Source organism: Apteryx mantelli, chromosome 2, assembly GCF_036417845.1.
Source record: "Apteryx mantelli isolate bAptMan1 chromosome 2, bAptMan1.hap1, whole genome shotgun sequence".
In the NCBI taxonomy this organism is placed as follows: Eukaryota; Metazoa; Chordata; class Aves; order Apterygiformes; family Apterygidae; genus Apteryx; species Apteryx mantelli.
In genome coordinates this window covers 142,364,177-142,377,791 of record NC_089979.1, presented here as the reverse complement: position 1 = coordinate 142,377,791, position 13,615 = coordinate 142,364,177, and the positions used below count along the sequence as shown (strand labels likewise).

Sequence of the window (13,615 nt, the reverse complement as noted above, 5' to 3'; positions counted from 1 at the left end):
ATCACAAAATAGTCATTTTTTGCATTCTGTGCAAATGTAGTAATGTATCTGCAGAACCACTTCCCTCAAAATTCCAACATTGCTTTATTTAAAAATAAATAAATAAAAATCATGTGCTGCTTCTCAGCTACCTTAGCTTTGACTGTGGTAAATGCTTAGGTTTTCTTATCAGAATGTTACACAGAAAGCCTTACCAGCGTACCTTGTTCTCCGCTGTCCTCTTTGTTGGATTGTGGACATGTGGAAGCACATGTTAAGTGCTTTGTTTAAGCACATGGTAAGTGCTGTCCTGGTTCTGTCTCTTTTTTCCTAAAAATTTTACTGTAGCACTGATCTTTTACTTTTAGGACTGTGAACTTGGGTCTCATTAGATGTCAGCAGTGCCTTCTAAATTCCTGCTCCCGCAGACCTCAGATGTCGCACTACCGGCATTGCTCTCTGTTCACTTCATTTAATTTGCAGTTCTAGATAAAGCTTCAGATTTTCTCTTAACAGTTGAAATAGTCAGCAAGTGTATCTGTCTCCTTATGTGTGGCTTCCAGTAGCCCTGAAGAGTGGGTGGGAAAAGCCCCATTTTTTAGAATTAATACAGATTTCACTGAATTAAAGGGAAATTCGCCGTTGAGTTTAATCAAGTTAAGATTTCACAGAAAGTGTTAAGTAAGGGGTTTGCGGTACATTGTTTCTGCACAAGCCACCATAAGTAATTGCCATTTCATTTACCGCAATTTTCCTGTTTGTCATGGTCTGAAATGCCAGGTATGACAAAAATGCTGGAGGGCAGTTCCTCTTATGGCAAGCAGCTTTGCCCTGCGTTGAGTTTATATGCCAGAGGAATCTGTTGTGGAGTCTATTGAAAGATAACAGCCACTGATTTCATAACTGAGGTGTTTTATTTATATGAACTTAAAATGACCTGAAAAATTGCCACCTGCAAGGTGATTAACCATAATTAGCATGCAACTTCTTGACTGGAAAAGGTAGCTGCAATTCGGAACCATCGGAGAATTCTTGTGTAAAGTTATTTTTGTGTAGTAACCCAGCATTTAATTTCAGCTGCTCTAAGGTGGTATCTGTGTTTTAAAAAAGGAGATGTAATAGACTTTCTTGCTGTTCCAGCATCTTTCCAACAGCAGAAGTTGGGCCACTATCATTTTGTGTGTCAGAGGAATGTTTTAGAGAGACATGGTAAAAGCAACAGGACTATTTGCAGAAACTCTTGTGAGATGTTGCTGCAACAAATTAAATCTGGTTACTGCTGTTGATTGCTTGGATTCCTGTGTGTTTCAAATATTGTCGGGGTGTTTTTAAAAGGCAGCAGAACTCTGTTTTAACTTTTTTTTTGTATCTGAATTCTAATCTTAATGTAACACTTTAAAGGTGATGACACATGCGAGTATCTTCTGTCCAGTGGGAGATTTCTCGGAGAAAAAGTATGGCAGCCCCACAGTTGTATGATGCACAAGTATAAAAATAGGTAAGGAAATTCTTACTTTTGGATTCTCATTTGCCTGGAAAGAAGACTAATGGTTGCTGGACTGCAATTTTAGTTATTGCAGTCTCATGTTTTTCACTTTATAGCTGATTCTCTAAAATTTCAATAAAGTGTACCATTTATCAGAAGAAAGCCTTTTCATTGTGGTTTATATGTGTATCTACAATGCCTATCATATTTGAGTTTATTTGCTAAGATACAAATAAATGTTAGTGGTAGTGGTACTAATAATTGTTTTGGAGAAGCACAAGATAGTGCAAGAGACTGCAAAACTTCGTATGTCACTTTCATATTGCTAAGGAAAATACTATGATTTTTTAGAATCCCAAGTAGCTAAATGTGTAGTAAAAGTAAATATCTCCTGAAGAATTCTATCAAACAATTGTCAATAAAATTAGCAGTCACCTTTTTTAAATTAATGCTAGTAAGAGAACTTTATTTTTCAAAATTACACTGTGTATTACCATTTTGAAACTCCTTTGTTTCTAGCACCACAGGAAACAGATGATTGAACAGAACAGGAAAGCCTGTTCTAATCATATTAGCAGGAGAGTTCATTTTCATTTGTATGCAAATTATTCTACATTTTTAATTAATTTTATATGTTTTTAAATGGATTTACTATTCTTTAGAGCTGGAGATAATTCTAAGCACTATCTATATTGCTCTATAGATTTTTCCCCAGACTTTTTCCTAAAATAGTATAAATTTCTCATAACATGCATGTTGCTGTTTTGTTTTTACAGTGAAGCAAAAAATTGCCTCATAGACAAACATATTGCATTTATAGGAGATTCTAGAATTCGACAGCTGTTTTATTCATTTATAAAACTCATAAACCCTCAAGTCAAAGAAGAAGGAAATAAGGTAAGAGGATTTTGTTGTTATTTTTCTTTCTTTCCTCCCAGTTTGCCTCTTAACTCTTCTCCAGACTTCAAAAAAGCAAGAAATTACACTGTTTGCAGCCTAGAAATCAAGGAAGAAGAACCACGAAAAGGTATTTTAGAGAAGAACAAGATTAGGCCAAGATAATTGTTTGGGTATTAATGAGATGATTGGCAGTCTGAGAAGTGAACTAGAAAGCTTGAGAGAAAGCTTGCGGTAGTCTGGGAATGAATTATTGCAGTTGACTTGTCCCATAGCAGCTTGTACTTCATATTTGGCTTCTTGGTGAGAAAATGATTGTTCCACTGTGTGTTTTTAACCAGTAGTAATTCATAGCTTCTAATTTGTCATTTTATATGTCAGTTAAATTGCTGATCTAATCTTTTCATAAAAATCCTTGGGGCATTGAGTGATTTCCAGGTCTAACTTGAGGCTGAAACTAAAAATAGCTTCCGGTCTTACCTTTTTGTTTTACAGCTGCTGAAAAGCTGTTTGAATTTTACAAAGTGAACAGTGGGAACTACAGCTTGGTGGGTGGAAATAGTGAGAAAGTGTTTAGCTATATACTTTGTTGAACAGAATGTTAATTTCTTTTGCTGTATCATGCTTCTTAGGTTTATCACTTTGTGGATGTACATACCTATGCAAGGGAAAAGACATGTTTCACTTTCAACTTCAGATTATACCTGTCAATTAGTTAGTACCTCTGTGGTTTAGAAGTGCAAGCTGGCAGTTTATCTAACAGGCAGTGTGCAGGCATGTTTCGCTTGTCAAAAAAGATGTTTGTTTGATTGAATAACTCTTTCTTCTGGTCTGTTGGTTAGATAAAAGTTGCTGCCCAGAAGTGGGAGTGAGTTAAGCAGCTTTGAGGTGATAGAGCAGTATAATTGATTTCAAGTTGAGAGGTGTCTTTTGTGAAATATTTAAGAAATCAAGTTCTCAGTTTGTGTGAGAGAAATATACTTGTCCTTTTGGACGAGCGTTAAAACTAGTATTACATATAGTCATAATATATTAAAGGAGGATTGTATCTGTAGTTAAGGGTATCTGACTACTTCCATTATAATTTCTTATAATCTTTTCATTCAACAAACTGAATGATGCATTCCAAGTTTTATTTCTAGCTGAGCTGATTTTTTTTTTTTTTTTTATTCTTTAACTAAAACTGTTTCAACTGTTGTTTACAAAGAATGTAGGTATATGAAAAGAAACGCTAGGGCAAGGAAGTGTACGAAAGGTAAGAAAAAAAGGTCCCAGTTTTTCTCATTTTGGGCAGAAAATGTAGGAAAATATTTAATGATACCTTTGTAACAGAGTGAATAGAAAGTGTTTCAGACTTTGCTGGATATAATTCTACCAGGAAAAATACCCTCTCTGAGAGTAGCATGTTTTATCAAGAAAGTAACATCAACATTTTGCATGGGTATACTGACAAGTCTATACAAGAAAAATTCTTTCTAGCAAAGGTGAGGGCAGATTAACATATGAATATATATATTTTTTTCTTCTGAAAAGTTGTTTCTTGGTTTTTATTGTTTTGCATTTTTTGACAGCATGGAAACATTCCTTTTGAAGATAAATCTGCTTCAATTAAAGTGGTAAGTTTTTATCTGGCATTAAATTGCAAGCCGTAATAATGGATATATAATTATATACAATGTAATCCAAATTGCAGTCAGAGCTGGATTTTCCACATTTCCACAAACGTTGTATTTATCAAAAGAAGTGTGAGAAGGATCAAAATCCTTTATAAATCTTCAACAAAATATATCAAACTATATCTTAATGTATTATATTTTGAATAGGATTCTTTGAGAGACTTTGACTTTGAGTACTTGTATTCTGTGATAGCTTTTGACTTGTTCTCTGGAAGTACTGGGTATAATTTCTTTTTTTGCCAAATCTTATAATTTGGCCTTCCCAGGAATAGCTTTCGATGGGAAGTTTACTGTTTCACAGCTCTGAGAATATGTATCTGGGGCTAACTTACTTGGAGTGGTAATTGCCATAATTGCCATTGAGCTCCCTGTGTTACCCCAGCAAGTATTCTTTCTGCTGTTATTGCATAAAGAAATAACCACAATGTTGATACAATGTGGATATTTAAAAAAAAGAAAGCAAACAAAATGCATGGGGGACTCTGCTCTGCTCTGCCCTGGCAATTGTAGTGGTGCCCTCAATAGCTTGCTTTGCTTCCCATACCGGCTGTCAGCAGTGCTAGGACTCTGTTAGTCATGTATTTGTATATCCCCTGGAGACAACTCATTCTCTGTTCATGAAAACCAAATAAGCAGTGTACTTGCTCAGTTGTCTGTGAGTGAGTTTTGAGCACCTGTTTGGGCACATGGTGAAGATTTAGGCTGCTGAATAAAATTTTAGGGTATGATCCTGTGGCAGGTTAAGCCTGCTGAGCTTTTGTCTCACTCTTCTGCCCTGCTCTGTGTTGCGCTGTAGTCCTGTAGCTACAGAGTGGGCTGGTTTAGGAGTTGCTGCAGCTGAAAATTTATCTTGTTGGGTTCATTTTCAGTCAGATCTAATGGGATTCATCATGTGGATATTCGAGTGCTGAAAAAGAGAGGACATAATACAAGGCAGGAGGAAGAGGATGAAGAAGTCCAGATTTATATTGGCTTAGCCTGACTCAGCTCTGTATCTTTTTAAACTCTTTAAGCCTGGATAGGTGTCTAACCACCAAGATTTGAGATGGCAGGTTTGGGCGTCTGGGAGATGTCAGGGTAGTTAAGAATATATTCCTACTTTCCTGCTCCAAGAACAAGACTATGCTTCCTCATATTTGGCTCCATATTGCTGTAAATATTATTGGTATGGTAGCTGAATTTTCACATTCAGAAAGGCTCCAAACCAGTAATCTGAGTGTGGAAAATACTTGGCTGACAAAGGAGAAGATCACTGGGGAGCAAATGGCCAGTTCAACTTTGTCCTTTCTGTTCATAATACTGACCTTTCTGTCCTCCAGACGATGCAGATGGCTGCTGGATCTCACATAGATTCCTACCAAGTAACGAATTGAGAGTATGTCTCAAGTGAACTACCAAAATCTTTAGGTCTGTGTAGGTGGAAGATAGAGGTGTTTCCTTTCTGCTGGTAGCGTTTCTGCATTCTGCGTTATAAAGTTTCCTTACAATTATTTTTACATATGGAATCCTTTCCATTTCACTTTAATATGATTTTGTAGTCCTTTTGGTACTTCTGCATCTGAGGTAGTAGCTAGATGCTGTGTAATCTCCTGGCTTTACCTGGGAGCCATAATAGCACTAGCCAAAGTATATATAGATTGTATTTCTAGAAGAAGGTTGTGGATTAATCTGACATCTGAAAAAAATGAGAGTCAGCAGGTAACTCATTAAATGTCCGTGACACTATAAGTTTTAAACAGCTAACTATTTATGAAGTGGTAGTGTTAAATGTTAGGATTTCTTATAGTTTGAAAATCGTAATCTCAAACTTGCAATCTCATTATTATTCTGTAAAATTCTGGGAAAAAATCTGTTGGTAAAAACTGCGGGGAATAGAACAAAAAGCAGATTGGAATAAATAAATTACAGATGCAAACTTGTTTTTAGCCCTCATAGTATTGGAGAACAGGACATCACACTTGGCAGAAGCTGAAGGGTCACCTTCTCAGTGAAATCCTGGCTCCTGAACTACAAATTGAAATGTCTTCTTTTTTTCATGAGAGAAAAGTTTTGGGTTTTTTTCTTTCTTTTTCATTTCCCTTTTTTCCCTGAGATGTCAGGCTTTTCATGCTAATTAAAAAGGAAATCTCACTTTGGGCCATGCAGTTTTCCTTCACAGTTGAATTGCTTAGTTAGTTCAGTTTTCTGAATTTTTGTTTTTAGTCTACTGCTTATGTTAATGCTTACAAAGTATATCTGCATTTGTTTTACAGGATTTCCTGTGGTATCCGGAAGTTAATGGCTCTATGAGACAACATATCAAATCTTGGACTGAGGTTTGTTTTGAAAATATGTTTACTTTAGGAAAACATAGCAACTAACTGAGGAATGTTACCTCTTTTGTTTTCATACGCACGACTGTAATTGCTAAGAGTTCAAACCTTTCTTCAACAACTGCAGCAAATCACATATATTCACTCAGTTATGTACCAGAGATCTGAAAGTTGATAGAAAAATAAAGAAAGGGGACTGTTTACTGGCATACATGTTTCTGCCATCTCCAGGTCTCTAAAGGGTGACTGTCTGGACAAAAAAAAAAGAACACAGAAAATCCTGCTTCCTAGGAGGAGTTTAATCCATCCTATTAGGAGCTGAAAGGATTTTGCTACGATTTGGCACACCTCTTGCTCTGTCTCAGTTATGGCTCTGCTTTTAGAGGTGGAGAAATTTTTGTATTCATGTTGAGTGATCTAAGCTGAAGAACATAAGCAGTTTGGAAAGTGTATAGAGTGCTTTGATTTTTCAATATTACTCCGAAATTATATACTAGTTATTTCATACAACTATTTCACTTATGATATAGGTGGTCATGTTCAGTATACAGTTACTGATGAACTATTTATTTTACTGTATAATGAGTAAAATGTTTACAGAATGGCAACTAATTTTCGGTGAGGGTTTCTTCCTTTGCTGGCTTGTGAATGGTCTGGAATTATCTAATAATGGCCTGTGGTGATTCTTTTGTTATCCTATTCTTCGTTCTTGCAAGACTCCTTCTGTCAAGATAGCCAAAGTTGTCCTTCAGTTTTCATTTTCTGTGATTAATACAAACATTTGAGAACTGTTAAATCCTTGCTGGGTGAAGACAAAACCTACTACTGAAATGATCTGCATTTTCCATTTCCTTGTGCTCTTCTGTTTGTGTGCCTTATCTTAGACCTAACTTTCAAACTTCTGGGGCAATGACTGTCCGTTGTCCTTGTTCTGTTTTTACAGTGGCCTTATGGTCACTTTGATCTTTACAACGGCTCATATAGATGTTCGAGAATGCCAAGAGATGCCTAGAGAAAATGTGCTTCAATAATGTGATTTAAAGTTTACTTGATCTTAGGAGGAGGTGTTTAGTAAGCTTTTAAAGACAACTTATGCTGCCAAGTTGATAATGATTGTGAGTGCTTATTCATACTTTGTATCTTTGTGGATTCTATCATGTGAAAATTTTGGTAGTTCACAAGTTGATGTTCTTTGTAATGTATCTGTGATCTATTCATTTGTACCTGTTAACTGATGCTGACATGATGTTGAAGTTGAGTCACAGTTAATTAAGATATGAGTCTTAATTAACCTACTCAATATACTTAATAATGAGTATAATTTGCAAATACTTTTAAACTAATTTCTTTTTACCTTATGACTTAGGCTGCCATGGCAAAACCTCATATAATTGTAGCAGGAGCGGCAACGGTAAGCTATACATCTACTAGACATTTTAGTAAGGAAGGGAGTTCTAGTAGGATAACTTTTATGCCATCAAGCAGGTGGCAAGATGAAGTTTTTGTCCCAATTTATAATAAAAAACACTCTAAGTGAGTTTTTGTTTATAAAAAGTAATTCCAAAACATCGAGTGTATTTTATTATAGCTGTGTGGTGTACAGTACTTGCTTATTAGCAGTAATATTGGTTGCTATGCTTTGATTAGCTTGAAACACACGTAATAAAAAGATTCTCTGTGAAAACCAGATTATTCATAAAAAGCACTAAATAAAAGAACTTGCATATTAACTGAGATACATGTTTAATTAACTGTGTTTTCAGTCACAAAATACTGCTTTTGAGAATGGCCCAGTCTGGGAATGCTCTTTTGAGGCTCCCACACTTCTCTTAGATTTACATATGGGCAAAAAAATTTACAGGAAAATCTAAACTAAGTGATTGCAATTCCTGAATCTTGTCCCACTGGAAGGTTCCAGCACTGCTTTAGGCTGCAGCATCACACAAAAAAAAAAAAGGACTGACAGGGACCTGAAGAAGTCCTTTAACCCATTGGTTTGGTACAAGGTGAGATTATCATACTTGACAAGAGTTTGTCTAACCAGTTCTTTAAAACTCCCAGTGATGGTAATTCAACAGCCTCTTCCAAGTAGTCTGTTCTAGTAGCTGGTTGGTACTGGGAGTCAAGAGTCAATAATGACTGCTGCTCTCATTAGCTTTCACGTTTAGTGTCCCCTACTTCCAAATTTTTTGAAGTGGAATTTGAAAGGAATTAGCCATTATAATTTCATATCAATAGTGGGGGGGAAAAAGGGTACCATTTTAAACAAAATCCTTTGAAAGCAGTTTGATTTAGAGACAACTTGGGCAGTCTACCAATCTGGAAATTCCTGGATGTGCTAATACTTTAGGTGAAGGTTAAATATGTGTGTGTGTGCACACCTCCACATGTTTTTCCTGGTGTAGTCAAAAATTCTCCCCAGAGTTCAGTTTCTGTACAGGTGAAACTCCCAAATTCTCTTCCTCTGTAGGATCCACATAAATATATTGGGCTTTAAGAAGCTTGTTAAGCCTAGAATAGCTCCGCTTAGCTCTAGAATCTAGCGTATTTTATGAGCATGAGTCATTATCTTATTTTACAGAGAAGATGCCATTCTATACAAATAGTGTTCTGGGACGCACAAACCCGGGTTGCAAAACTACAGGACTCTGTTAAATAATTGATTTTACTCGTAGCCACAGCGTGTTGTGCTCTGTGGATAGCAGAAGAAATATGAACCAGCAACATGCATGTGATGCTTAGCTTTTCATAACACACAAATATATTTACATAAAACATAAATACTGGCACCTACAGTTGGCCAAAGACAGACACTTCCTATTTTAAGTGACTTGCAGAAAAATAGAGTGCTTCAAAAATTTGCTGCATCAGCAACATTACCACCACTTTGACTTTGGCTAAATCAGTACAGATATAATAATATTTAAAAATGGTACAGCTATATTTCTTACAGAAATTCTTTTTAAAAGCTGGGAGAGATTCTTGGATGGTTATAGGATTTTTGTAGTCCTTTCATGTAGAAGATGAAATCAGAACTCTCAACAGCTTTTTTTTTTTTCTTTATGGATATCTGTAAAACACTGCTTTTCTAGAAATGTTAGAACTTGGTACCACCTTCAAGTTTTGCTGGCATACATCTCTTGCTGAAGTCAAAGGTTTGCTAGAGTGAAATCTACTGGATTTGGCCCTGATTCTTATGTAGTTTGACTGTTACTGCTACTTCAGCATAGTTCAAGTCAGGAGACTTGTAATTAAAACACCTTGCATCATATAATTTATGAAAAATCAAATATACAGTAAGCTAAATAATACAGACTGTACATTTAATTGGTCTTTGTTTGAATTTAATTATTTGTTAGACAGTTATTTCTAGAATTAAGTTTTTGAATGCTTTGATAATGAACACTAAAAGAATAAGCTGGCTTTATAAAAATAGTGAAAAATAGCTACTAAAGGAGAAATAGAATCTGTTAATATAGAATCCTCACACATATGGGTTCTGAATCTCTTTTTATTTAATTCTGCAGTGGTCTATCAAGATTCACAATGGCAGCAATGAAGCCCTCGCACAGTATAAAATCAATATCACTTCAATTGCACCTCTTTTGGAAAAATTAGCAAAAAGTAGTGATGTTTACTGGGTCTTACAAGGTAAGGTAATGAACAGTAGGTAATGACAATTTGTACTGTCACTGTTTGTTGAATCAATATCTTGTAGGATATGGGAAACTTAGTCCATACTGCTTACTTCCAGAGAAAAAAGATGTTGGTTGGATTCCAATTTGGCCCTTCTTGCAGCCTTAACTAGCTAGTACCTAACTAGCTGTTACTAGTGATGGAGATTTTAAAGCCCTCTCTGCAGTCTTTTGCCTTCTGAACTCTTAACTCTTTGTAAGCTCAGTCTCAAGATGCCAGGATCATTCTCCCAGTGCTGTGCTCCATACGTGCCTCCTGGGAGTCAAGAGCACAAGCGCATAAAAGATCTGTATGTCTGTGTTTGTGTTCAGTTCATTTTTCAGATGACATAAGTAATAGAGAGGTTCAGCAAATGCATCCTGTGTGAGTGTCCAAAATGAATAGATATATTCTAGAGAATACTGAGAATTTAATTCTCTAGAATGAAACTTGCTTCTGTACACTGAGCATTGATGAGTTAAGCTTAGGAGTCAGAGAACATGGTTCAAAATGAATCTGAGATTTTTATTATGTCACCAAAACTGAATGCTTTTCTTGAATAAAACTAAGACATGTCTCTGACACCAAAAATGAGCTCATAGGTAGAATGTGCTCCTGGTTTATCTTCCATGGACTGTAACATTTTAGGTGGTTATTGCCTCAGTTTGGAAGGCAGGCAGATTTTGAGCCCTGGCAGGAATATACCCTGATGTACCCTCACAGTTGCATCCTAAATTCTTATCAAAGATAGTTTTAGAGGTTTACCTGAACCATCAGATTCATCTTTTCACATTCCTTTCAAAACCACCTTTATCTAGAACAAAAGCAATTAGTTGTCAGATATGTCCCAATATGCTGTTGATAAAGATCCAGACTAAGTCATCTGTGAGCTCTTTATGCTCATAATGGAACAACTAAGGGGAAAAGCACATAGCACTAGACTAGACATATCTAGACTTTTATTGTCCAAAACCAGGCATGAGGTAGCTAAAGTAAACAAACATATAGCTCTTGAAGAATGTTTTACCAGAGTTTATGAAGCACTTCATTGCAACCTGTTGATATCCAACTAAGCTTTTGACCTAGAACTCAGTACATCTTTCTATTATGCTTTAAATAATCTCTGAAGCCTGTAAACAATTAAGCAGTGGTCCATTCTTCTGAAAAACTGAGATTCTGCCATTAGTTAAATTGGAATTACCAGGAACAAGTGGGATATGCTTAGGGACTATGGCTTAAAAAATGAGAAACTGGTTTCTTTTGCAGTAACTGAGTTCTTTGAGATTTTTTCCATGTGTATATTCTGCTACTTGTCTTCTATCCTCTTGCCTTGGAATCCTTGCAGTGGGGATTCCATCATTTAGAGAAGGCAGGAAGAACTGTACGCTCCAGCACGTATACCCTCGTCATGGAGCACAAGGGCTTGGGGAAACCGCACAAGCATTCGTATGTGGCCAAGACTTTCTAATCTCTACAAATGCTTGCATAACTAGCAGAATGCCAATAAAAACATTTCATCTTAAAAAAACCTCTAGTTGCTGTAACAGTCGCTCATTCCTCACTGTGCTTTCTTTTTGTAGCATCAAACAATTGTAGCTACCAAAATGAATTTAGACTGTGCAGCTTGAGCAAACAAATGTATTTATTAAGTTGAAGATTAATGTTCCCATTCTTTGTGCTTTCATATTCAGATCCTGTTTATGAAGATATGCTGAGTGAAAGTCGAAAAATGATCACTAATGAGAAAATAGATGCTTATAATGAAGCAGCTGTTCGTATTCTGAACAGCAGCTCCCGAAATTCCAAAGCTAAGGTTAAAGTGTTCAGTGTATCAAAGTTGATAGCACAGGAAACTATTATGAAATCTTCAGATGGCCTGCATCTCCCTGAATCAAGCAGAGAAACAGTGAGTATTTTTAGCTCTGGTCAACTTTAAAAAGCATTGATCGTGAAATAAGATTTTGGTGAATGTTCTGAAGTGACTGACAGTATGAATTTAATAAGGACCTGCACATTCTTCAGGAAATTTTGTTCAAAAGATCCCAGTAGGTGGAAGGGCAGTCAGTTGTAAAAGATTTTTAAAAACATAATAGTTCCGTATATTAATACATAGCTATTTTAAAATAGATTTTAATTCTATGAGTTAAAGAAAAATACACAGTCTCTAGATCTTTTGGATCCTGAGTAGTCCAAGGTGCCAATTTTGTGCCTTTATTTGCATGAATGAGTTAGGGTGATAATGATTTGTAAAATGAAACTTAGGAATAAGTCTTAATTTTTCACCATGTTTGCCTGTAATTCCATTTAGGGAGGAGTATGAAAAGGATGATAAAATGCACGATAGATACCTTTCTGGTTGCATGGCATGCCACTGACATTTTTCCTTATTTCATCTTTAACCCACTGACACATACGCACACATTCAGCCTCTCTGAACTTTGTTAGAGCCTGCCTTTTTTGTGACTTAACACTGTGTCAGTTTTAGTCCCACTTCTTTGGGGGTTTCAGTTATTTTCAAACATTGGATGAAATAAACATCATCTCAGTACAGGTTTGTGTCTCATTTCCACGTTTTATGGGTTTTCATTATCATACACCTTTAGGCCCCTAAGTTTGCCAGCTATTTTTCATTTATAGTCCCTTTAGCTTCTTTTAGTCCCTTTAGCTCCTTTTACAGCCAGTCCCTCTTTTATAAGGATTAGATCTTTTCGCTCATCTTGAGAATCACAGGGCTTACTGTTTGTGAGAAATGTTCTGATTCTGCTACTGAAAGCAACTAGGTATATGGGGGCACTATGAAGTTTTTAACTCCATAATAATACACGGGAAATGCATATGTTTTTTGTTACTGCATAATCTAGTTTAAGAAAACTTCCTGTGCTGAAAATTTTATTTTATTGCAACGTAATTGACAAAACTGCCTATTTCTTTGACAGAATGCAATGATTCTCATGAATGTCTACTGCAATAAGATTTTGAAGCCCATTGATGGCTCCTGCTGCCAGCCTCAGCCTCCTCTCACTCTGATACAGAAGTTAGCTTTCTGTTTCTTTACTTTGTCCATTATTGGATACTTAATTATCAATTTAATTCATCGGAATAATTATCGGAAGAACAAATCATGCACTGACTTGGAAAATGGAGAGGAAAAGAAACCTGCCATCAGTACTCCTACTGTTTCTACTCTAGAGATGCTGTTACACTCATTCTGCAAACTTGGTCTAATCATGACCTATTTTTATCTGTGCGACAGAGCAAATCTGTTCATGAAGGAAAATAAATTTTATACACATTCATCTTTCTTCATACCAATCATCTATATCTTGGTTTTGGGGGTATTTTATACTGAAAATACCAAAGAGGTAATGATCATCCTGACATCCCACTTGTAATGTTGTTTCCCAGTTTGACTGTAAATTTCTAACTGCTAAATATTAAAAGTTAAATTCTCAAAATGGGTATAACTCATCTGCAAAAAATGGTCTCACAAGCACTATAATATTTGCATGCAATTAGATGCAAAACTTTTCAAAAGTATATGGATATGAGTGTTTTTAGCCATTGTCACTCAGTCAAATTTTAAATGAGCA

At 35.9% G+C, this 13,615-nt stretch overlaps 1 protein-coding gene across 5 annotated transcripts in view; it reads left to right on the top strand.

Annotated features, from left to right (window-relative positions):
* CASD1 (CAS1 domain containing 1) overlaps positions 1 to 13,615 on the top strand; it is a 37,387-nt gene that overhangs the window by 10,711 nt on the left and 13,061 nt on the right. For 4 of the 5 annotated variants that reach the window (XR_010883498.1, XR_010883499.1, XM_067291676.1 and 1 more), the window contains 8 exons: positions 1,381 to 1,477; positions 2,242 to 2,362; positions 3,934 to 3,978; positions 6,291 to 6,353; positions 7,717 to 7,761; positions 9,878 to 10,001; positions 11,717 to 11,931; positions 12,962 to 13,387. Coding sequence is in view for 3 of the 5 variants with exons in the window: in XM_067291676.1 (XP_067147777.1) it covers positions 1,381 to 1,477; positions 2,242 to 2,362; positions 3,934 to 3,978; positions 6,291 to 6,353; positions 7,717 to 7,761; positions 9,878 to 10,001; positions 11,717 to 11,931; positions 12,962 to 13,387 (1,136 nt within the window). In the remaining 2 variants the exon portion in view is untranslated. Of the gene's footprint in view, positions 1 to 1,380; positions 1,478 to 2,241; positions 2,363 to 3,651; positions 3,847 to 3,933; positions 3,979 to 6,290; positions 6,354 to 7,716; positions 7,762 to 9,877; positions 10,002 to 11,716; positions 11,932 to 12,961; positions 13,388 to 13,615 lie in introns of those variants that run through there. The other variant, XM_013941295.2, reaches the window with a different exon arrangement.